This window comes from Adiantum capillus-veneris, chromosome 24 (assembly GCF_014529385.1).
Source record: "Adiantum capillus-veneris isolate H3 chromosome 24, ASM1452938v2, whole genome shotgun sequence".
NCBI lineage: Eukaryota > Viridiplantae > Streptophyta > Polypodiopsida > Polypodiales > Pteridaceae > Adiantum > Adiantum capillus-veneris.
The window spans coordinates 76555428-76575868 of NC_140954.1; the positions used below are offsets into that span (position 1 = coordinate 76555428).

At 43.4% G+C, this 20441-nt stretch overlaps 1 protein-coding gene across 4 annotated transcripts; it reads right to left on the reverse strand.

Annotated features, from left to right (window-relative positions):
* Positions 1–5893: 5893 nt before the first annotated feature.
* LOC147426613 (protein STICHEL-like 1) lies at positions 5894–14969 on the reverse strand. 4 transcript variants are annotated; one of them, XM_086497801.1, is made up of 7 exons: positions 14464–14969; positions 10592–12781; positions 9919–10138; positions 8367–8936; positions 7173–7830; positions 6705–6774; positions 5894–6579 (listed from the first exon to the last, which is right to left on the reverse strand). In XM_086497801.1, exons 1-7 carry the CDS (start codon positions 14518–14520, stop codon positions 6502–6504), a joined length of 3843 nt encoding a protein of 1280 aa, XP_086353927.1. In that variant the 5' UTR covers positions 14521–14969; the 3' UTR covers positions 5894–6501. The 4 variants fall into 4 exon arrangements, with proteins under 4 accessions (XP_086353927.1, XP_086353929.1, XP_086353928.1 ...); XM_086497803.1 differs by lacking the exon at positions 14464–14969 and adding an exon at positions 13342–13756; XM_086497802.1 differs by lacking the exon at positions 14464–14969 and adding an exon at positions 13304–13756.
* Between the last annotated feature and the right edge of the window lie 5472 nt (positions 14970–20441).

A 20441-nucleotide genomic window follows, 5' to 3' on the forward strand; every position in this document is an offset into this window, starting at 1 on the left:
CTCTCAAACAATCTTTTGTGTGACATCTTTTTGACGAACCGGCTGGGGTGAGAAAGTGTGATGATGATGAACCAAGCAAAGCTAATACGGATTATGCATGGATACTAATTGGAGATACAAAAGAAAGAAGCAGATGGATGTGATTTGTGAGGATTTGAACATCTTCCAAGGTTACGACCCCAATCGTACCTAGCTAGGCATGCAGTAGAAGCAGATGGATGAAGCAATCGTACCTAGCTAGGCTAGATGGATGTGATTTGTGAGGATTTGAACATCTTCCAAGGTTACGACCCGGATAGATATCTTGAGTCTTATCAACAAGGGATAAAGGTTCCAGAAGGATGGATGATCACGGATTTTCAACAACTAGTGATTCTAGAATTTTACAAACAAATCCAAAAGATTGTATGGGAATATGATGCTAGTTGGGATGCTTTTGCAAAAATTGTTAAACAAGAAAGCTCAGATTATATGGATTTAGAGATAATAGAGGTTGTTTCTAAAGAGGTAGAGGTAGATGATCTTCAGGATTTACAAAAAATTGGAATTGATGCAAGTACCAAGCTATGCAACTATAACGTGGCTTTTATGGCTCTCTTGCCTCTCTAGACTGTTCACGGTCATTTGCTCTTATTCAACTACAATCTTGGGCAGCGTATGATAATGATGACCTTGCAATTATGACATCCTTCACAAGGCCCATAACTTTCACTTCTAGTGTGCTTGCTCTATTCATTCCCCCTTTAAGTCCTCTCATATCATCAACCCGCCTCATATCCAAATGAATCCTTTGTGTATACAGATTGAGAAAGTAGTGCCACATTCGAAAACATTTCAGAACTAGCCCTTTTAAGCTTCTTTACCGTGATTTTACAAGAGTGATTCAAAAAATGGAGGAAGGTAACCCACGTGCCAATGGTTTTCTTTATCTCTCCCCCCCGTCCCCCCCCCCCTCTCTCTATGTCTCTCTCGTGAAGGCTCTACCTACTACGAGGGCTTGGTGCATATGGTCGAGAAGGTTGATGCACGCCTGCTGGTAGCCCACAAAGGTGATAAGGAGAATGCGGGTGGGGTGATGATAAATTTCGAGCTCTTCTGCCTATCTGGTAGCAGTCGTTGCCATTAAAAATTTTACATTTTTGAAATCAACGAGGAGCTAAGCACTTGAAGCGCTCAAAATTTATTGTACGTAGGCGGGTGCAGGCCTCTTAGCCAACCATTGATATGCCTTGAGGGCTCTAACTTTCTTGAGGTGGGAGACTTCTTCGGATCAAATTTCTATCTGGTTCCATTGTGAATTTCCATAATTATCAATCAAGGGAGAGCAGGAGCGGAAAGAAGAGAAACGAGCTAAGAAAAAGGAAGAGAAGAATGCAATCAAGAAAGATCCACCCTCAATTGCCCCTCCTGTGTTGCCTCCTACTCTCGACTACCATCTCCTTGCCCAACACTTAATTGTTGGCCTTGCGTGCTACTGTTGTTCCTGCTAGCTTGCTCATGTTGCACCACCAAAGGTGCCAATCCATCCTCCTTTGCCTGTTGTCCATCTTCATGCTAGACATGATTGACATGAGAGAAGGTGTGAAAGACTAAGAGACCGTGATCAAGAGGATGCATATAGAAGGGATCATAGCCACATGGATGGTGATTGAAGGGCTCGCAAAGAGCAGGATGATAGCATGGATATATACAATGGATATGTTGGCAATGGTGACGATGATGAATACAGAGACCGGAGCAGGGGGGATCAAAATGATAGAAACCCTAGATCTTCAAGAGGGGATCAACAACAGGAATTTGAGTTGTTCAATGTTTTTCAAGGTAGGGTTGCACATGTCATAGATCATGGCTACTTTGTGTAGCTTGCAGGATTTGTGATTGAAAGAAAGGTTTTGTGCATGTGTCGCAAATTGTCACACATATGATTGCTAATGCAAAAGGCATTTTGCACAGAGATCAAGGGGTATCTACACAAGGAATAAGCATGAGGGTGCATGAAGACATATGCTCTCTCTTGCGATGGGGACATCGCTTGTGCATGCTTTCTTTACGACATGATTTTCTAACATAGAGGGTTTTGTGCATCATCATCTGGAGCCTTTCCCCTTTTGGTCTTTGACTACTTCTCAGGCCAAAGATTTACACTTGGTAGAGAAATGGGTAAGAAGGTTTTGCATCCCAAGGAAATCATGCATGTACCTAGGCGCAATCCAACATATTACTTATTGAAGGATATCAATACCTTCCTTGTACACATTCTTGGTGAGAAATTATGCACCTACAATCTAGTGGAAATAATTTAGTACTTGTGTGTGAGGGTGGTGGAGGCAACGAGACCGGTAGTGAAGGATGTGGCATGACGCGCCGATCCTTATGCAAATCTCACCATTGGAAGGAAAAGCATTAAATCATCCATTGTTGACTCAGAATGGTCAAGACAAGTGAAAGAAGCTCTGATCTTTATGCCATGGAAGAAAAATCATTCAAACACCCATTCTTCCTAAGAGCCTCAAGCTAGCAAAAAAGTTGTCAAGATATTCTCAAGACGCACCCCAAACACCATCACTTATAGCACCCTAGTGCATGCCTTCCTGAAGGCAAAGAAAGTCAATGGGGCCCTTGTCATACATCACTTACAACATCCTAATATGTGCCTTGTTGAAGGCAAAGAAAGTCAACGACATCATTTCCATACTTACTTGGAGAAGAGGGGATGCATCTCAAATGTGACCACACAATGATCACATACAAGAGCTTGGTAGATGGCCTATCCAAGGCCAATGGAGTTAGCAAGGCTCTTGAGATATACTCAAGCATGGAGAAAAGGGGACGTATCTTCAATGTGGTTGCATGCAATAGCTTGATAGACGGCCTATCAAAGGTCAATCAAGTGAGCAAGGCTCTTGACATATACTCCCAAATGAGAAGAGGGGATGAGTCCCAAATTTAGTCCCATACAATGCTTGATACATGGTCGGTTGAAGGAGAATGAGGTTAAAAGCTATTAAGATATACTCTCACATGTAGAATAGGGATACATCCCAAATGTGGTCACATATAATAGCTTGACAACATTGCCAATAGGGTTGTGGTATACTTTGGCTGGGAATGTTGAATCCTTTAGAGAAGTGTAGTAGTTATTGCAAAGTGAGGGTTGGGCTTGCAAACAATTATGTTGAGTAATATATGCATGTAACTAGATAGCAGGCAAATTATAGCTTTGTATACACAACCTATTTAGTAGGTGTTGCTCTAGGAAATGCCACTAAGCCACGCATTTCCTAGAGCAACACCTACTAAATAGGTTGTGTATACAAAGCTATAATTTGCCTGCTATCTAGTTATCCACAAGACAATGAATCACTGTTTATTTTATTTCAGAATTCAAGAATCGATTCTTGGTGAAACTTCTACCTAGCATACCCTTTCTTTTTTTAAAACCCGTCCATGAGTACAAATTTTTTGCCATGGCGAACAAGAAGCGAACCAGAGACGAAGCTGGTTGATGCCGAGAATGCTCGACGGCCCTGCTATGGAAAGGAGTCGTGAGGGAGTCGTTGGCAACAGAGAGGCTACAGAATGCGGACTTGCCAGTCGGAGAGAAAATGCTTTCCATTGAAACTGGTGAGATCTACTAATCTAGAGGATCTATGTAGCCATTTGCTTGAAGAAAACAATGACAAGAAGATTTAGAAATTTTCTCATGTAGGAAAACGGAGTCTTTTCCAATGTTTTTCATACAATGAATAACATCATGAGCTTCTGCTCGAGAGGCACCGCATAACTAGCTAGGTACGATTGGGGGTAGGGGACCCCCGGCCCCCCCACCGGGCCAGCGGTCCCCTGCCCCCAATCGTACCTAGCTAGGCATGCAGTGCCTCCCTCACAGAAGCTCATGATGTTGAGGTAAGTCACAATGTGGGAATTATTGTGAGAATTTGTCCAAAACTTCTTGTGTTAACCCAAGTGTTGAAATTACTAGTGAAAAAGTGGGGGTTGGGACTCTGGAGAGTAGCTAGGATTGCAACTCTCAGAATCAGGAGTGACATGCAGTGAAGGTTTCAAAGAAAATAGCTGGGAATGGAGAGAGGGGGCCAGTAAATACAGTTTGGGGGAGAAAAATAATTATTTCAAATTCGGAACTGATTGAGTTGAATATACCGTATGTTAACACCGAACATGTTTTGCTTCAAAACTTGTAAATGGTGTTTAGAAAATATAATTATGGGATGAATTATAAGGAATTGATTGAAGTTTATGTAAATCAAGGAAAGGTACCATCATACAGGGGTTAATCTTGATTAGAAGTGGATGTATGGCTTTCATTAGTGGTAGAGCGGTGGAGGGATTAGAGAGAGATGTAAAGGCGTTCTCTATGTAACTCAGGAGGTAGTGTACGAAAAGGAAAGGACTTGGTTCAAATGTTCAAGTACTTTTTTATTTTTTGAAATAGTAGGAGTGAAAGTAAATCTGCAAATGTTAAAGCTGACTGCCTTGATACGATGAATGAAATGTTGGCCTTGCCTAATCCAAGGAAGAGAGTTCTTTTGCTTAGGATGTGCTCTTGCGTGTAGTAGTTATCAGTAATATGTAACTGTTGAAAGTATCAATCGGGATAGTTACAAAAAGACGTGCATAGTTTCATATAAGACAACTAATTGGTGCATGTTTGATCATGCATGAGGCACAGTTATTGCCACACACAAAAAACAATAACTATTCATTGTGTGACCATTGCCTTAAGTGTGATACACTAGAGCCATTGAATGCTTTGAGTGCTTCATGAAGGCAACATTCAATCATGATAAGACCTTCAATTTTTTATCCACATTCAAATTATTTTGATCAATTTGGCATCGTACCATAATAGAGAGAGAGAGAGAGAGAGAGAGAGAGAGAGAGAGAGAGAGAGAGAGAGAGAGAGAGAGATTTTGAAGGTCAAATATGACCTATGGGACCAAAAGAAACATCTTATGTGGGGTGTGTGGATCTAAGATGTGACTCTCGATGCTCTAGAATTATGGAAATGAGCATCGCAATAGAGAGTACATATCGTGCTTAAGAGCGGAATGTGTGTAGGGAGAGCTCATGGCTGAAAATGTGGAGAAAGAAAGCTTTAATGTGATCAAAAGCTGAGCATTCAAGTAGGGTGTGCTGCTCAATCTCACAAACTTTATGGCAGCATAAAGTGCATGGTTGATCAAACTCATCGCCAGTGCCCTATCTCGCATCCTAAAGAATGAGAGCTATGCCAAATGAAGGCTATTTAGTGAAGATCACACTCAAGGGGATGGGCTCAAGCATGAAAGGGTGGGTGTGGTTTCCTCGCTCGCTTTGGGGCTTATAAGGTCTTTTAGTTTTTTTTTTCCTTTTCGACTCTTAAGGCAAGAAAAAATTCTTGTTCCAAGTCTTGAAGATTGAAAACGGAATATAAATCTTTAATTTGTCTTATATAAAGTGCATGATGTGGGCTTAGTGTGAGACATGTTGCCCAAGTATTGGGTTCAAAATTTGTCTTTGAATTCATGTGAAACATACTGCAGAGTATTGAGTTCAAGGTGGTTCCAAACATATAGTACGTGGTGGATCTGTAGTACGTACATTGTTCCGTACATAAAATATCTTTATGTACGTAACATACATACTCTTAAACCTCAGTTTACCGAACTTTCTAAGACATCTTCAATTAAAAACAAGATTAAATGCATTAGCTTTTAGAGACATTTGAAGACATCTCTATTTATGTGCCCAAGGACCGTGCTTGTACATTCAGATTTGCCAATGCTTTCAGTGTCATAGTCTATTTGCCCCTCCTTTGATGCAACACAAAAAATTTTAAGTGTGGAAAATCCATTGCAAAATGACACATCAAACGCTCCATTGAGTAACCGGATTGAACTTAAGTGGCATACTCTCATTCGTTTGAAGATCAAATTTACAAGGCAACAGTCATGATTGCCATATGACCAAAAAATGGAGAAAGAATAGAACCTTTTTGACACCCATTAGATATACAACTATTGCTGAGCTAATGCCACGCTGGATTTATCCAAGGACCCTACAAATGTTCATTCACTAGAGGATGCAATGCATCCATTTCCGCCACTCCATAGATGTAGATTTAGTCTATATACTCTTCGAAGCTTATGCCATTTCTCCGTGGTCGGATTGTGAAGCATATAGAATCAGTTGATCTTTTCCTCTAGCTCCATGCTCATTCCCTCATGGATCTGGAATGTATCTACATTGGGGCTTCAGCTTTGCATCTATCTATGAAGGTCGCCTTGATGACAATAGCCTTGTAGTTATCTCCCTTTGTCCAGTACAACGGACCAGAGGAGGGAGGCACCCAAGCATAACCACACAGAACCCAAGCATTGACCTTGGAGATATGGAAGCCGGGATATATAACCACAGAATCAACAAGGTGCTGATTTGCTGTGGGTGTGCTTCCACCTGCCCACCACCACCAGCATACTAATGTACAACATATTGTCACCGTTACCTCCTTTCTGAATTTGCACAGGGGACGAGCCTCATCAAAATTGCACATCCCCCCTTCTGATGGATTTTAGATACCTGCAAAATCACCACAAATCCAAGTAAACAAGTGCAGATGACCCCTACATACCCCTTCATCCAAACTAATTTGCACAGAAAATTTCATAATTGTCAGCAATTTCTGCCATGTAGTTGTTTGTTACCTTCTCATCATCCACTTGAGGATTCCTCCAGCACAGAAGGCCCCCGTATTTTGATTGTGATTCCAACCTCCTGGGGTGTCAGAGAGGAGCCAATGTCAGTTGATGACTTTCCTTGAAGAAAGAAACAAGATCACAGAATGCCTGTGCAAATCATGAGGAAAATCACCAGACACTAAGTGATATGCCTGTGCATATCATGTGGAAAATCACCAAACACTACGTGACTTTGGATGTCACACAAAAGCACTTCAGTGCTCTTTCAAGATGAATGAATGGGCAAATAAAGACCAACGCCATGAATCGCGAAAATGCATATGTGCCAATTTAAACAAAGAATGTAAGATGGAACACAGTAGATCCAAGTGACAAGTAATTGCCAGTGACATGTTCATACATACAAGGTCTTTATGAAACTATGATCTATCAATGCTTACCATGTTAAACAGGTGCCTTAACTATGATACTTACAAGTTTTCTTCTTCAACATCGTAGGAAAACACGTTCTCAGGCATGGCTTTAGAGCCAGCTTTTACTGGCTCTGCTGAATCTCTGCCATTGTCCAGAACAATTTCTTGAATCTCTTCTCCACTTTGAGCTTTCTGTAACGATGAGATGATTCTAGACTTGCTGTTCCAAGACCCTGCAAGTCTCGTACCCTCAAATATTGCTATCTCTGCTCTTCTCACGAACTTCCCTGCATTTCCAAAATGAGGGGTTCCATTCAAACTCCTCATCGCAACTTCTGAATCGGCTACTCTGTTGCTCTTGGAGATTGTCAATATTGCTGGAAAACTTCTGATGGAATTAGCACGCTCAAGATGCGGAGATGCGGTTTGGCTATGGCTTCTCCAATAATGCAAAGATCCCAGTTTGTGTTCATGCTGTGGTAATGCCTTAGTTGGGCTCTGCCTCAACTCTGTTTGTGAGTGCATTGCTTGCTGATCTACAATAGCTTGTACCCTTGCTCCGACACTGGTTGCAGCTTTAGCGTTGGAGGCAAGAGCTATTTTGACCTCTAGAGAGAGGCCCAACACTTCTTGGAAGAGATTGATTATGTTCTTCTTGCATCTCTCACTTCTAGATTTAGATTCAACAGTGTCAAATTCTATAAACACAACAGCACTGTCTGCAAAAACAAAATAATACTTCTGAGGCACAGACATTAAAAGAATACACACACAAGCTGTCATACAAGTTTTCAAATGATCAACCCAAAATAGTGTTGGGTATGTGGGCTTCGTCCTATGACCCCTCTATTGGTTATCTGAAATGTATCTTGGTCTGTACCCTCTCTTGTCTACAAGGAGCCTATGTGGCAGATAGTCGTGTGCTAGTCACGAGGAGTCATGTGATCTTATGTGACAGTGTCTAGTTGTACATGGAGCCAAATGCACCTCCTTTATAGGGTTCAACCCACTCTTGTAGGGGGGTTTATAAATTTATTCTCTTAGTTTTGTCATTTTGAGCTAGCCCTAGAAGCCCAACTCTCTCCTATATAAGGAGCAAGCTTGTACACATTTCGATCTTCTAATACAGAGCTAGTTTTACTTGGTTTCTACATCATTGTATCATTGCATACTGTCTTAATCATGGATGCTAGTTTGATTAATGCTCCATAGACATTAACAAACAACACACAAATGAGCGGAACATAGCCATCACCTGCTGAAATGGACACAGCCAATAGCTTCCCATGGTTACGTAGCAGCTGCCTGATTGCTGGAGACTTGCATCTCTCCAAGATAGTCCACCATATATCCTCTAAGTTTCCAGGGCCCACCAAAGTGGCTCTTCTACCAGAAAGCGCCGAGTCAGCTTGCAATTTTTCATTTGAAGGCTCTGTAGATGCAGCACTAGAAACCTTTGATGTTTCCTCTGGATGCACTTGCACCTCAAACCCTGACCTCAAAGACGTGTTCTTATTCCTCATTGCTGTAAGAGAATGCACTTTCTTTTGCAAAGACCCTTTCTCCATATTACTATGAGTGTTTCTCCCATTCACAACCTTGAGGGCTTGTCTGCTGCCATTTGAGACAGCCTTCACAACAGGGCTTGCTGCAGCACTTGCACTTGATGTTGATAAGGCAATAGCACATACACGGGCAGGTCCTAACTGCAATAACGCTGCTGTCAACCAGGTTGTTCTATCAGTAGAAGCTGCTCTTAACTGTTTTTCTGAGTCAGACAGCACTTGTAATGCAAACCGCAACCTCTCCAGTTCCTCTTCCGACACTGCGAAAATACATGACACATGAATGCATAAATAAGTACCAGTTCCTTCCCACTCCACGATGATGGCAGGAGAACCTTGAACTTATGAAGAAGGAGATAGACAAAATAACCTTTGAAAAAATGAATGTAAACAGAGTACGCAAACACGCTCAAAATGAAATAGTCAGTAAGAATATTAAGTAGCATGTTGAAGGCGAAGAAACTTGTGATTTGACATTCACTACTACTGATGCATTTCACCAGAGCCTCTACAATCAAATCTTTGAAAGAATGACCTTGCCACTCATAATTACACGCATAAATGAATCAGACCAGACATGGTGAGTTCAAATCAAAAGCATAATGGAAAGGCACCATGCGCTACCCTTAGGAGGACAAGCAAGCACATAACGCTTCCCCCATCTCCAACTCGGTCGGGAGGGGACACTAGTTCATTGCTGGGGTTACAAACATTGCAGACAGAATTACACACATAAATCCAGACCAGACATGGTGAGATCAAAGGCACCATGAGCTACCCTTAAAGAGGATAGGACAGCACACCCTTCTCCCAGTTCACTGCCGGGGTTGCATAGACGGTATCACGGATCATGCTAAGGTGTTTGTTTTCTTGTGGTGCAAAGCCTTGCTTGCCCTTAACAAATCTATACTTAAAACTCATTGAATATCGCATTGAGTGCTGAATGACATTTGCAAACACTACGTATCATTCTTAAATCTTCCCAACATAAAAGATTTCAATACGCATGCATCATACATTTTCTCAAGTCCCTTGAAGTTGAAAAGTTACATGATTTGTATCATAGATATGTAATTCATACCTATTTTTTGTCCTTAACAACAGGATGAAATACATTCTCTCCAATATACACTTCCCTCTAAGAAACAAAGAAGTTTCAAAGAGGAACTAAAGAAGGTAAAGTCATGACTCCCCAATCAACACTCTACTGAGTTTCCTTAGCATGAATTAGGAAATACTCACAGGCTTGATTAGAGAAGAACCCTCCATCGTGGCATTTGGCAATCAAATCACTGCTGCCTGCAAGAATGTCTGTAATGAGAGTGGCCAGTTGCGCCATCAAATCCAGCGGTTCTACCCCTGAATCAATGAGTTCTCTGGCTCTTTGGACGGTATTAACCGTATCAGAACGAAGAGCGAAATCCAATAAGCCCAAAAGCTTCTCATCCGAGACAGATCCAAACTAGAAACATAAAAGTTTTTCTTAAGAAGAAGGAAGACTGTTATTTGGATCAACAGCAAAATGATGCACAAGAAGGAAGACTGTTATATGGATCGACAGCAAAATGATATACGCATGCACTGCAAATGGTGGTGATTCTAGATGAGCAATCAACCTTTACACTAAATTATCTTGCAAAACGCAAACCTAGTATGTTGTCATAGTTGATTTTGTGTCTGTGTGTGAGCAAGTTTGAGTCTAGCATGTCTACATCTGGTTTGGAAAGCATGAAAGGGATGCTTGACTGTGTGTAGAGTTTCCATGGTCTACTCTAGTGGTTTTTCTTACCTTCACTCCAACAACAGAGGGATAGGTCAGAGTACATGCAAAACAAAGCATTTCAGGTATATATAGTCCTGTAAAGGTATGTTAACTCTACACACCAGCTTAGGAAGATAAGTTTAATCTACTTACCAGCTCATGCACTGTTGAAATAGTGATCCTTTGTCCTAATAGGCTTAATTGATCCAATATGATCTCTGCATCACGAAGCGACCCATCAGCTCTTGTTGCGACCAGCTCTAATGCCCCTGGTTCGACATTCAAGTTCTCCAACTTTACTAATGCCTGTAGTCTTTCCACAATCTCTGCGTCTTTGATCTTAGGGAAGGGAAACTTTTGACATCTGGAAACAGCCATTGTGGGTAGTTTATCTGGATCTGTTGTCGTGAGAATGAAAACAACATTTCTTGGAGGTTCCTCTAAAAGCTTGAGTAAAACATTCCATGCCTCAGATGTAAGCATGTGGCATTCATCGATAATGAAGATTTTGTATTGAGAGAAGGAAGGGGCTAGGAATGCAGTTTGCAAAAGGCCCTTAACTTTCTCTACGGCATTGTTGCTTGCAGCATCCACCTCTCGTATGTCTATGCTCTTGCCAGAAGCAAAAGCAAGGCATTCTTTACAACAACCACATGGCTTAAGATGCTCTGGACTATTGCAATTCAAAGCAGCTGCAAATATTCTGGCGGCGGATGTCTTACCAGTCCCTCTTGGTCCTTGAAAGAGATAAACAGGGGCAATTTTCCTCTTTTGAACTGCATTCGAGAGTGCTTGAGCCGCCAGGCTCTGCCCAACAAGCTCTTCAAACACTTTGGGCCTGTACTTCTGGCTCAAGCTTCGGGGCCTCTTACGATAGACAGCCAGCTCCTTGCTCTCACTCGCAGTCCCTTCACTACGGGCATCGCCGACACCACCACCATGGATTCCAAGCTCCCCATTGAGAACACTTGAGAGCTTATCACTGTCAGACATTCCTAGCAAATCTTCACTGCAAGCCGATGGGTCTGAGAGTAAAGGCAGAGCTTCCAAGTCTAGTGGTGGAACAGGCTCATGGCCTGGATAGCCGCCTTGAAACTGAGAATTGTAGTTCTGAGAGCCAGAGTGTGTCATTCTTCTAGGTGACCTTGAATACAACCCACAGGCAAAGCTTTTCTCTGCCATATCGAGGAAACCCTTGCCTTTCCTCTGACTCTTAGACCAGTAACAAGGAATGCCACACCTGTTTGTCGGCAGCTCACAGACATCCAATTCATCCTCTAGCTGATTTGAGGTAGCCTCCCATGCACCAGACAATGAGCTTTGAGATGCGGTTCTCCGACTTGTGCTACTAGAGCTTGCTGCTGAATGCTTAGGTTTCCACGTGCCTTTGACGGGCACTCTTTGGCCTTTCTTTGTCGCAGTCTTTGAATATTGAGGTGACTCTGAAAGCGGCATATCACTGCGGAACCCCCTCGTTGCCACCCGGCTAGACTGATTGTGGTTTCCTTCCAAGGAGAAGGATTTGCCATGATGCTGCGTGTCTTCATGAGGATTAAGTACCAAAGGTGAGAGCACCTGTGTTTGTTGCTGTAAGCTACTCGGCATTGTTCTCGGCTGGTACAATTCAAACATTCGCTGTGATCCATGCATTCTGTCAAGCAAATTCTGCTTTTGGGACCCAAATGAGTCTCGGGTAAGACCCCTGACTCCTGCACTTGGGGCACGAATTCCACTTCTATGGTGTTTTGGCATGCTTCGTGGGTGCTGCATTGAGTAGGATGTCGCGTGGGAGGCCTCCATGTCTGAAGCCCAGCTGGGGTCTCTCCAACCATCAAGAGAAAAGCCATCGTCATTGTGGTTCCTACTTGATTTATGTTGCCGAAAAACCTCAACTCGGTGAGCTTCTAGGCTTGGTCTGCGCTTGATATGGACACCATACAACGGCGACTCTGCCGTCATTCCCAAGTCCCATGCCCTTTCACTCTCAAATGCATGCATAGGATCAGAAACGGGAGAGGCGACAACATTTTGAGATAACCCAGCTCTCCTCAGAGGAGGCTTTACATGAAAAGCAGGGGATTTACTACTTCTGGTATCTCTACTTCTGCTTCCATTGAATTGATCATGTCTGACCTCTTTAGTTCTAAAGACCGGGGATTTTCTGACGTCTTTAGTCTTAAAAATGGGTGACTTCCAGCTAGGTGTTCGTGCGGCAGAAGATCCTCTACCGGCATTGGACTCCATGTTAGGGTCTCTGAGTGAGCGTAGCCTCCGTAAAGAGGACAACTCCTGCATAAGGGGAAGCTCCCCTGGCTGCCCAGCCTCCAGCATGATTTTCTTACACTGCAAAAAAAGAAGAGGAGGAAATGCAAGTGTTAGATGGAGCGAGCACAAAAACAGAAAGCATAAAAGCATGCAATTTTAACCAAAAATCTTACATCAAGAAGATCAACAAGTAATGAGACAAGATGAGTTGGGAGCTTGTAATGTTGGGGCTTGTTGGTGGCTCCTTGCTGAGACATTCCTACTTTAAAGACTCCCATAATCCTAGGTGTGTAGAAGCTCTAAAGCTAGTGGTACAAGAGCTGAGATAAGTGTGAGACAAGCAGAGAAGCCAAAAGATGCACACGTAGAAAGTTGATTAACACATGCACAAGTAGGCACCCTATATGTCCCTCTATCTCTAGCTCTACATTTGGAATCTGTTAAGCATTGTGCTCTTGTAGGCTAACATTCAGAGCAATGTGATGTGATGTAACTAAGGTTGGGTTCAGACGAGGCGGAGGTAGGGTGAGGGGACGAGGCGTGTGTCCTCTGCGGCAGACACCCATTGGGCAAAAGAAAACATACACTCTCCAGACCCACCAGAGTTTGGCGAGGCACCCCCCTTGGAAGAAACTCACTGTTGCGCTTGTGCTACTTTACAGCGTCAAATGCGGGATGCTCAAGTTGAATCCTGCACTGCACGTTAACAGCCCCCACAATCAGTTGCTGCACTGTCCCTCCTTGCTGGGCAGAGTTCGCACCATTACAGCATCCTTCAGAGCTCCTGTCTCATGTGAACATCACAAGCGGAGGCACAGAGAATGCCGGCAGGCTTGTCTGAACCCGCCCTAACTAAGGTGGCCTGCATCTCTCTCTCTCTCTCTCTCTCTCTCTCTCACACACACACACACACACACACACACACACATGTCACACACTCCAGTTAATTTCTCTTTGCTACTTGGAGAATAGACAAATGAGATGACCCAATTGCATTAAAAATATGGCCAAATCAACAAGGGAATCCACCTGCATATAAAGCAAACCCTGCCATGTTCAAAGGCCAAGATTCTTAAAGAAATTGGGAATTCATCACATGGTGAGGTTGCATCACCAAAAAGATGAGACAACCTGGAAAGCTCTAGGCCAAAGGAAAGGAAAATATCTTTTCCCCCACATCAGTAGATCCCATATCAAATGGAAGCATTCCATTGGCTGGAGGAGTACACAGAAGCAAATGCAATTTTGTTACAAGATACTGTGGACTTGATATTTGGGAGCACTTTTTGTATTGTTGTTAGCTTCTAGTTCTTGTTAGACTTGATTTGATGAGATGGGCCGATGTGGCCCTTCTCATCACCATACAGGAAAAGGGACTTCTTGGGCACTGTGCATTTTGAGGAAACCTATGAGCAGAGAGCAGAACGATCTCTCTCTCTCTCTCTCTCTGAGGTCATGCCACAGGGGTCTTTGCCGCCTGCCACCTGGGTTCAATCCCCATGTTTCACTCCATCGTACTGCTCCATCAACACATTCCATTCAACAGGTAAAAATCAAGTACAATCAAGCTCTATACCATCGGTTCAACCTGCGGTCGCGGGCTACTCGATGTAGCCAGAGCTCTCTCTCTCTCTCTCTCTCTCTCTCTCTCTCTCTCTCTCTCTCACACACACACACACACACACACACACAGTGTCACACACACGCTAGTCATTGGAAAAGTTACCAGCCTTGAAAAACTGAGGCAAGGAAACGCTTACCAATGAAGAATGTGGAACGGGCAGCAAGCCCAGCTTCTGTGCTTCAATCAAGCTCATCCATGGCACCAGCTCCTCCAAAACTTCGCAGATTCTTCTAAACTGAGGAGATTAAGACAATCCTCATAGACCTGTGTGTGAGTGTGTGTGTGTGTGTGTGTGTGTGTGTGTGTGTGAGAGAGAGAGAGAGAGAGAGAGAGAGAGAGAGAGAGAGAGAGGTGCGTGCGCGATGTGGGCAGTGGGCGATCGATTGGGCTATGCTCGAGGGAACACAAATTAGCAAGAAACTGCCCGACGAGCTTTATGATCGGTGAGCTGTATGTGTGGGTAAATGGCAATTGAGCTCTCGCGTGTCTGTTTGGGCGTGCGCGCGCGCGCGCGCGTGTGTGTGTGTTGAAGGGGGGAGGGGTACAATGGGTCAGCCTCCTTCGAAGGGCAAAGATAAAATCATCAGAGGATTAAGCAGGCATAGCACAGAAAATTAGCGGAACTAGTAAAGATTTACTGCGAGTTAGGAGCCGAATGTGTGTATAATTAGGGAACATCCGGTGAATTATGTACCAAAATTAAGCCCTGACGTTTAAAAATTTGCTGTCAGTATGCCATTGGCTGCCAAAGTGCCAACCACTGAACTTATTTTCAAAAGCTGCAATCTAGGATTAAAACCGACAAAATTGAAGGTGAAGACAAAACTGATGAAGGAATAATTTTGAATTTTGGCCAATTTAAAGAATATTCGGGGCTTTCTAAACGGTCTGTTATTAAAATTTTTAGTGAATTTCAGAATTTCTGCTTGTTGAGGATATTCTTTTTGGAGATATTTTCTTGAATTCTTAAAGTTTTTATATTATTTTTTAAGCCAAAGATATTTATCTATTATTAGTATTCTATTCCTCCAAGTTGCTCTAGAGGATCATGGCCAATGAGATTGTGCGGTGAGGAATGCAGCCAATCACATTTTGTGTTTGGATTTTGAGGCGTGACTAATGAAAGATTCTCAAAAAATTTCCCTACCAAAGGTTCAACTTGCAGCTTGCAACTTGCCATCTCCATCCGTCTAGATTCAAAGTTCAAACGTCAAAAGGCACGATCAAACTCTCTTTAGGGATTGGTGGAACCAATATTAAAAATTTCAATAAAGTTGACAATGTTGCTTAGAGCCCCGTCCCACTATGCGCATGTAGCACTTCAAGGCGCTGCAACTTCTTGCACATGCTTTCCCCAATAGTGTTTATAGCGTGCATATGAGGCCTAGTAGAAAGCGTTGTAGCCTCTCCAAAGTTGTGCTCCACAACCGATTTTTTTAGCACATTAAGATTAACACCAGCTACAAGAGGTTCTCTGCTACTTTTGGCATGGGAAAATACTATTTTTCCTCTCTTCTTCGTTGTGGTAGTCACGCAACCAATCAGCCCGTTAATTAATTCTTGTAGCAAAGAGTTCCCATGTGACAAGGTTGAGGTATTTGCAGCACATGAGAAATCGTCTTGCTTGAACCGGCCGAACTAGTTAACGAAACGCTATTTTCACGGGCAATTACAAGTTCTCTAAGAGAAGGGAGGAAGGTCAGCCGGTTTAATTTGCATGGAAGAAAGGGGCTCCTACAGCACAACAAGTCTATGGGGGGGGCCTCTTAGAATGCTCCTCCATACACCCGTGAACAGGTGATCCGTCTAAGGGCCCTCTTTCCCTGAACGACATCAATGTGCACTGAAAACAGTTGATTGGCGTCTCTTATACGTAGACGACTATCTACAGCTTGTTTCAAGAATCTTTTATAATTGTATGTTGGCGGATACGCCGCGACGGATGTCAGCACATCGAAAACTCACCTAACAAGATTTGTCAGCTAAGGACGAAGCTTGACCCGCAGGCGCGTGGAAGCAAGCATAGGGTGTCAACCTACACTCGACCGACTATTGACTACTTCCTACAGAGGTCTCTACCCAATGTCTAAGTTACAGCCTTCAAGAGTACACAAGAGGAGATTTCCTACAACGCTTTCAAGAGCCAAATACCCATCAAACGGTCTCGAAACGCTACGGGACTTGAGGAAAATCCTATTAACACTAATATGTCGCTCTCCCTAAGGTCCGTGACCCAAAACCCCAACCCTAAACACCCAGTGCAGAATCACGTAGGATGTTTGACAGGTTTTTGCAGGTCATTGTTTCTGAAAACTAAAGTGCCTAATGTGTAGCTCTACTCATTGCGAACGCATGGATATGCTGAAATGCAAAAACGGACAACGTATGCTCATCGAATCACCAGGTGTAGCTCGTGGATCGATCTCGCAAAGCCGGGTCGTACACCTGCAATGTAGGTGTTGGCGCGTAGCTCTCTTCGGGGGCAACACGCTGCACTTCTCCGCACTTGATTCCGACCACCAGTGTGCGCGTAGCGTCAAGATAAACTCTCACTCTCTCTCGTACACAGAGTACGCTCAACTTACACAGAAAAAACTTATCAACATGACAAAAGGTTTTTTGCATTAGGGTCAAAAGTGGTATAAATACCTTACAATCTCAAACACTAATGTTCCAATTTAACCATTTACTAAGTCTATATGTCAAAAATGGGATACAATTTGGAAGCTTCTGCAAGCCCCGCTATTTACAAAGGTGAAATGACGGTTTCTTCTCAATTAAAGAATGATTACAAAGGAAATTAGTATCCCTCCGGGCAATCATCCTCCATTGAGTGTGTCCAGCCGTTAACACTCCCCCCCTCCTAGATCATGTCGTCCTCGACATGACTAGTAGAACTGCTTCTTCAGTGGAGGCTTTCGCGCATCTTCAGAACAGACTCATACCGTGCATGCTGGGCCAGTAATGTAGGCCTGAATATATCTATATCGATGGTGAAGAAACCGATGTAGAAAGCTTCTTCAAAGGCCTGGAGATGGTACGACGACAAAAACATTATTCGTTGGTAGAGGGCATGTATCACCTCATGGGAAGGTTGAGCAGACAGTTCATACGCACATCTATATGTATCTTGGAAGAATATGTTGTCTGTTGCTTGTCCAGGTTTAAAGATCTCAAAAACTGCCAGAAGGGTTTTACATATCTTCCTTAGCACAATGCAAGAGAGGTCAGGCGAGCCAGTGAACGATTTAATGGCGCCCGTTAGGGTTTTCACCATGTATTGCTCACTCATTCTCTCACCTGCCTTCAAGCCTGGTAGCTTTGGGTAGTTGAGCCCCGTGGGGTGGCTTTTCTTCAGCAGTTCTTGTTCTTTCCAGACCCGCATCCTTGGTAGAGGGAAAAAGCTAAGGTTGTCTCTGATTATTTTAGGCGCCTCTACCAGATGTACTAAATACTGTGGGTATTTAGTTAGCCATGCCTTCCTCCATTTTGGCTGAGAGTCCATAATAAGCTTAACACCTTCTGGTTTGGTGATATCTTCTTCGTATAGTGACACTATCGGCTCCTCTTTAATCCTCTTGTTTAGTGTAGCAGCTTCATACTTGAGAAGAGGATATGGGAGAGAGGGTTGTAGCCATTCATGTCGAACGACATTTGCATCTAATTTCTGAATGGTCATAGACTTCAATATCCTCTGCTCCCACTGCATTTCTTCTTTGGCGGTGTCTTTTATGGCCGCTTCTATTGCCTTTGTTAGATTGTCTTCTTCTTCTTGTGTCAGATCCCGGGGCTCTTGGGATGGTCCCACAAGGATGTCCTCTTTCATTGTTGTGTCCACTGGATCTGACACATTGTCTATATCAATTCCTTCCATAGCTGCTGGCCCTATGCTCAAGTGTGGCTCTTCAGTCTGCTGTTGGCCTTTTAGCTCATCAATCTGCTTTTGATATGCTTTCTTTTCCTATTCAGTTTGATCCCCCATGGTCACTAAAAGGTCGTTCAATTCAGCATTGGCTTTCTCAGCCTCTTCTAGCTTCTTCTTGGTGTCTTCATTTTCAGATTGCATCTTCTTGAGATCCTCGTCCATCTTCTTTTTCAAGGCTGCTAGCTCATCTTTCATGGCCTTGTTCTCATCCTCCAAACGGCTTTGCATCACTAGGGAGCCCTCCGCCAGCATCAATCTTTGTCTCTTCTATAGTGTCAACTCCTTTTGGAGTTCCTTCATCTGTTCTTCATACATATCCTTCTCTGGAGCAGTGCTAGTTGAGGCCGCGGCTCTGACTATGCCCGGAGATGCCCTTAGCCTCTGGATTGTCTGATCTTTCACTTTTATTTGATCTTTCAGCTCTATAACTTCGTCCTGGCTGGCCTCATGTTCTAGCTCAGCTTTTTCCTTAGCATTCCTCAAAGTCTCCACTTCTTTGGACTCATCAGCAAGCTGGAGTGTCAAGTTGTCCCTTTCTTTCTCCGCATCCGTCAGTGATTTGCTGATTTTCTTATACTCCTCATCTGCTCTTTGAAGCTTTGGTCTGCTGCCTGACTCTGACTTTCTAGCTCTTGGCATATTTTAGTGCCACGTCCAGATCAGCTTGCAGCTTGGCTTGCTTCTGTGTGTTCTCTTGGTCCTGCTTTTGCAGCGAGTCCACCTCGGCTTTGATTTGAACTTCATTTGCTTTGAGATTATCACACTCAATCTCAGTGGCCATAGACCTTGCTCTGAGCCCAGTGAGTCTTTGCATCATCTCATCCCAATCATTGGCTTGTGGCTGTAAATCCATTGTATCTGTGGCCATTTCCTTCAACTCCACCAATCGAGGGCTCAACATATATTCTTTGGGCCTAGTGCTAGACAACTGAAAAGCTGCATGAGCTGCCTCTTCTTGAGAGTATCCAACAGCTAGTAGATCAAGGAATATTCTATAGTTTTTTGCTTCTGGATCTGGCTTCTCCTCTTTTGGTCCAATTTCTGCCTTCTGCTCTTTTAGTTCAATATCTACCTTCTGCTCTTTCTCTTTGTTCTCCTCTTCCTCGGAGTCTTGTTGCCCATCAAATTTGTTCAACTCCTCAGTTTGTCGGGGTTGAGGAGGACTAGGAGGAGGTGGTAATGGTGGAAGACTTGACTCTCGGCTTGATGGCAGGGTTGATGGTTTCTTTTTGAAATCCCGGTTAGCTTTTTTTTTCCTCTCTCTTTCTTCCCCTTCCTGCTCTTCTAGTAGCTGCCTCCTCACATCATCAACTTCTTCTTCGGTAAAAGGTATGTTTGGGATATTCTTAGCTGTAGCATCTAAGATCTCGAAATTCTTTATATAATCTTCAAAGCGATCCCTTTTAGTCCTTCAAGAAGATCCATACATAGCCTCAAGTGAGGTCTTCCATAATTCGCTCAGATCCCCTTTAGCATCCTCTCAGCTCTGAAACTCTCCATTAGTCTTTCCAGCCTTGCTGCTTTCTGTGACTTTGTTTCCTTTACTGGCACCTGTAGAGTTGCTTTCTTCCCCTTCTTGGGCTGTGGAGGCTCTTCTGGCACTGTCTCTAAATGGTGCTTCAACCTTGTGGCTACCCTTGGAGCCTTAGGAGGCTCTTCTTCTTTGTCTTCCTTCAGCTTGAGCCAATCATTTTGGGAGGGAGGTAGAGGCCAATTTCCCTTGGCATCCAATGCTTTATAGATGACTTTGGTTATCAATTCACCAGGCACAATATAAGTGGGATTTTTGGTCCCCATTCTCACAAGGTTGTAGTGAATGTAAGCGGCATAGTTTATCTCGGGCGGCTCTTCTGCATCTCCCAAGTGAAAGTGGTGGCAACAGCTCCAAGTGGCATCCTGTATTTCTGTGGCCGCTTGGTACACATGTGGAAGTAGTGATTGTATAATTGGCTCATGATGGCCACCTTTGCGTTTGCAATATCTTCAAATGTATAGTTATTTTTCTTCTCTGAGTAGACCTTAATGTCATCCTGTCACACTGTCTCCTTTAATAGAGAGGTCAAGTGCTGCTGCCACCACCTTCTTTGTGATGACAATCATATTATTAGGCTTGCCTTGCAGATCTGTAACTCTGGCTATGCCGTTCTCTTTGATTGTGGTGACAAATTCCCACTTTTAACATCAATCCC

Bases quoted from the DNA above. Each gene is read 5' to 3' on its own strand.
- LOC147426613 (XM_086497800.1), bottom strand. From the start codon at position 12,981: ATGGGAGTCTTTAAAGTAGGAATGTCTCAGCAAGGAGCCACCAACAAG. The intron at 8,937-9,918 runs GTGAGTATTTCC...GTATTTTCGCAG, and splicing joins GTTCTTCTCTAATCAAGCCT to TGTCGGAAGAGGAACTGGAG. The intron at 6,775-7,172 runs GTAAGTATCATA...CTGACACCCCAG, and splicing joins GATGTTGAAGAAGAAAACTT to GAGGTTGGAATCACAATCAA.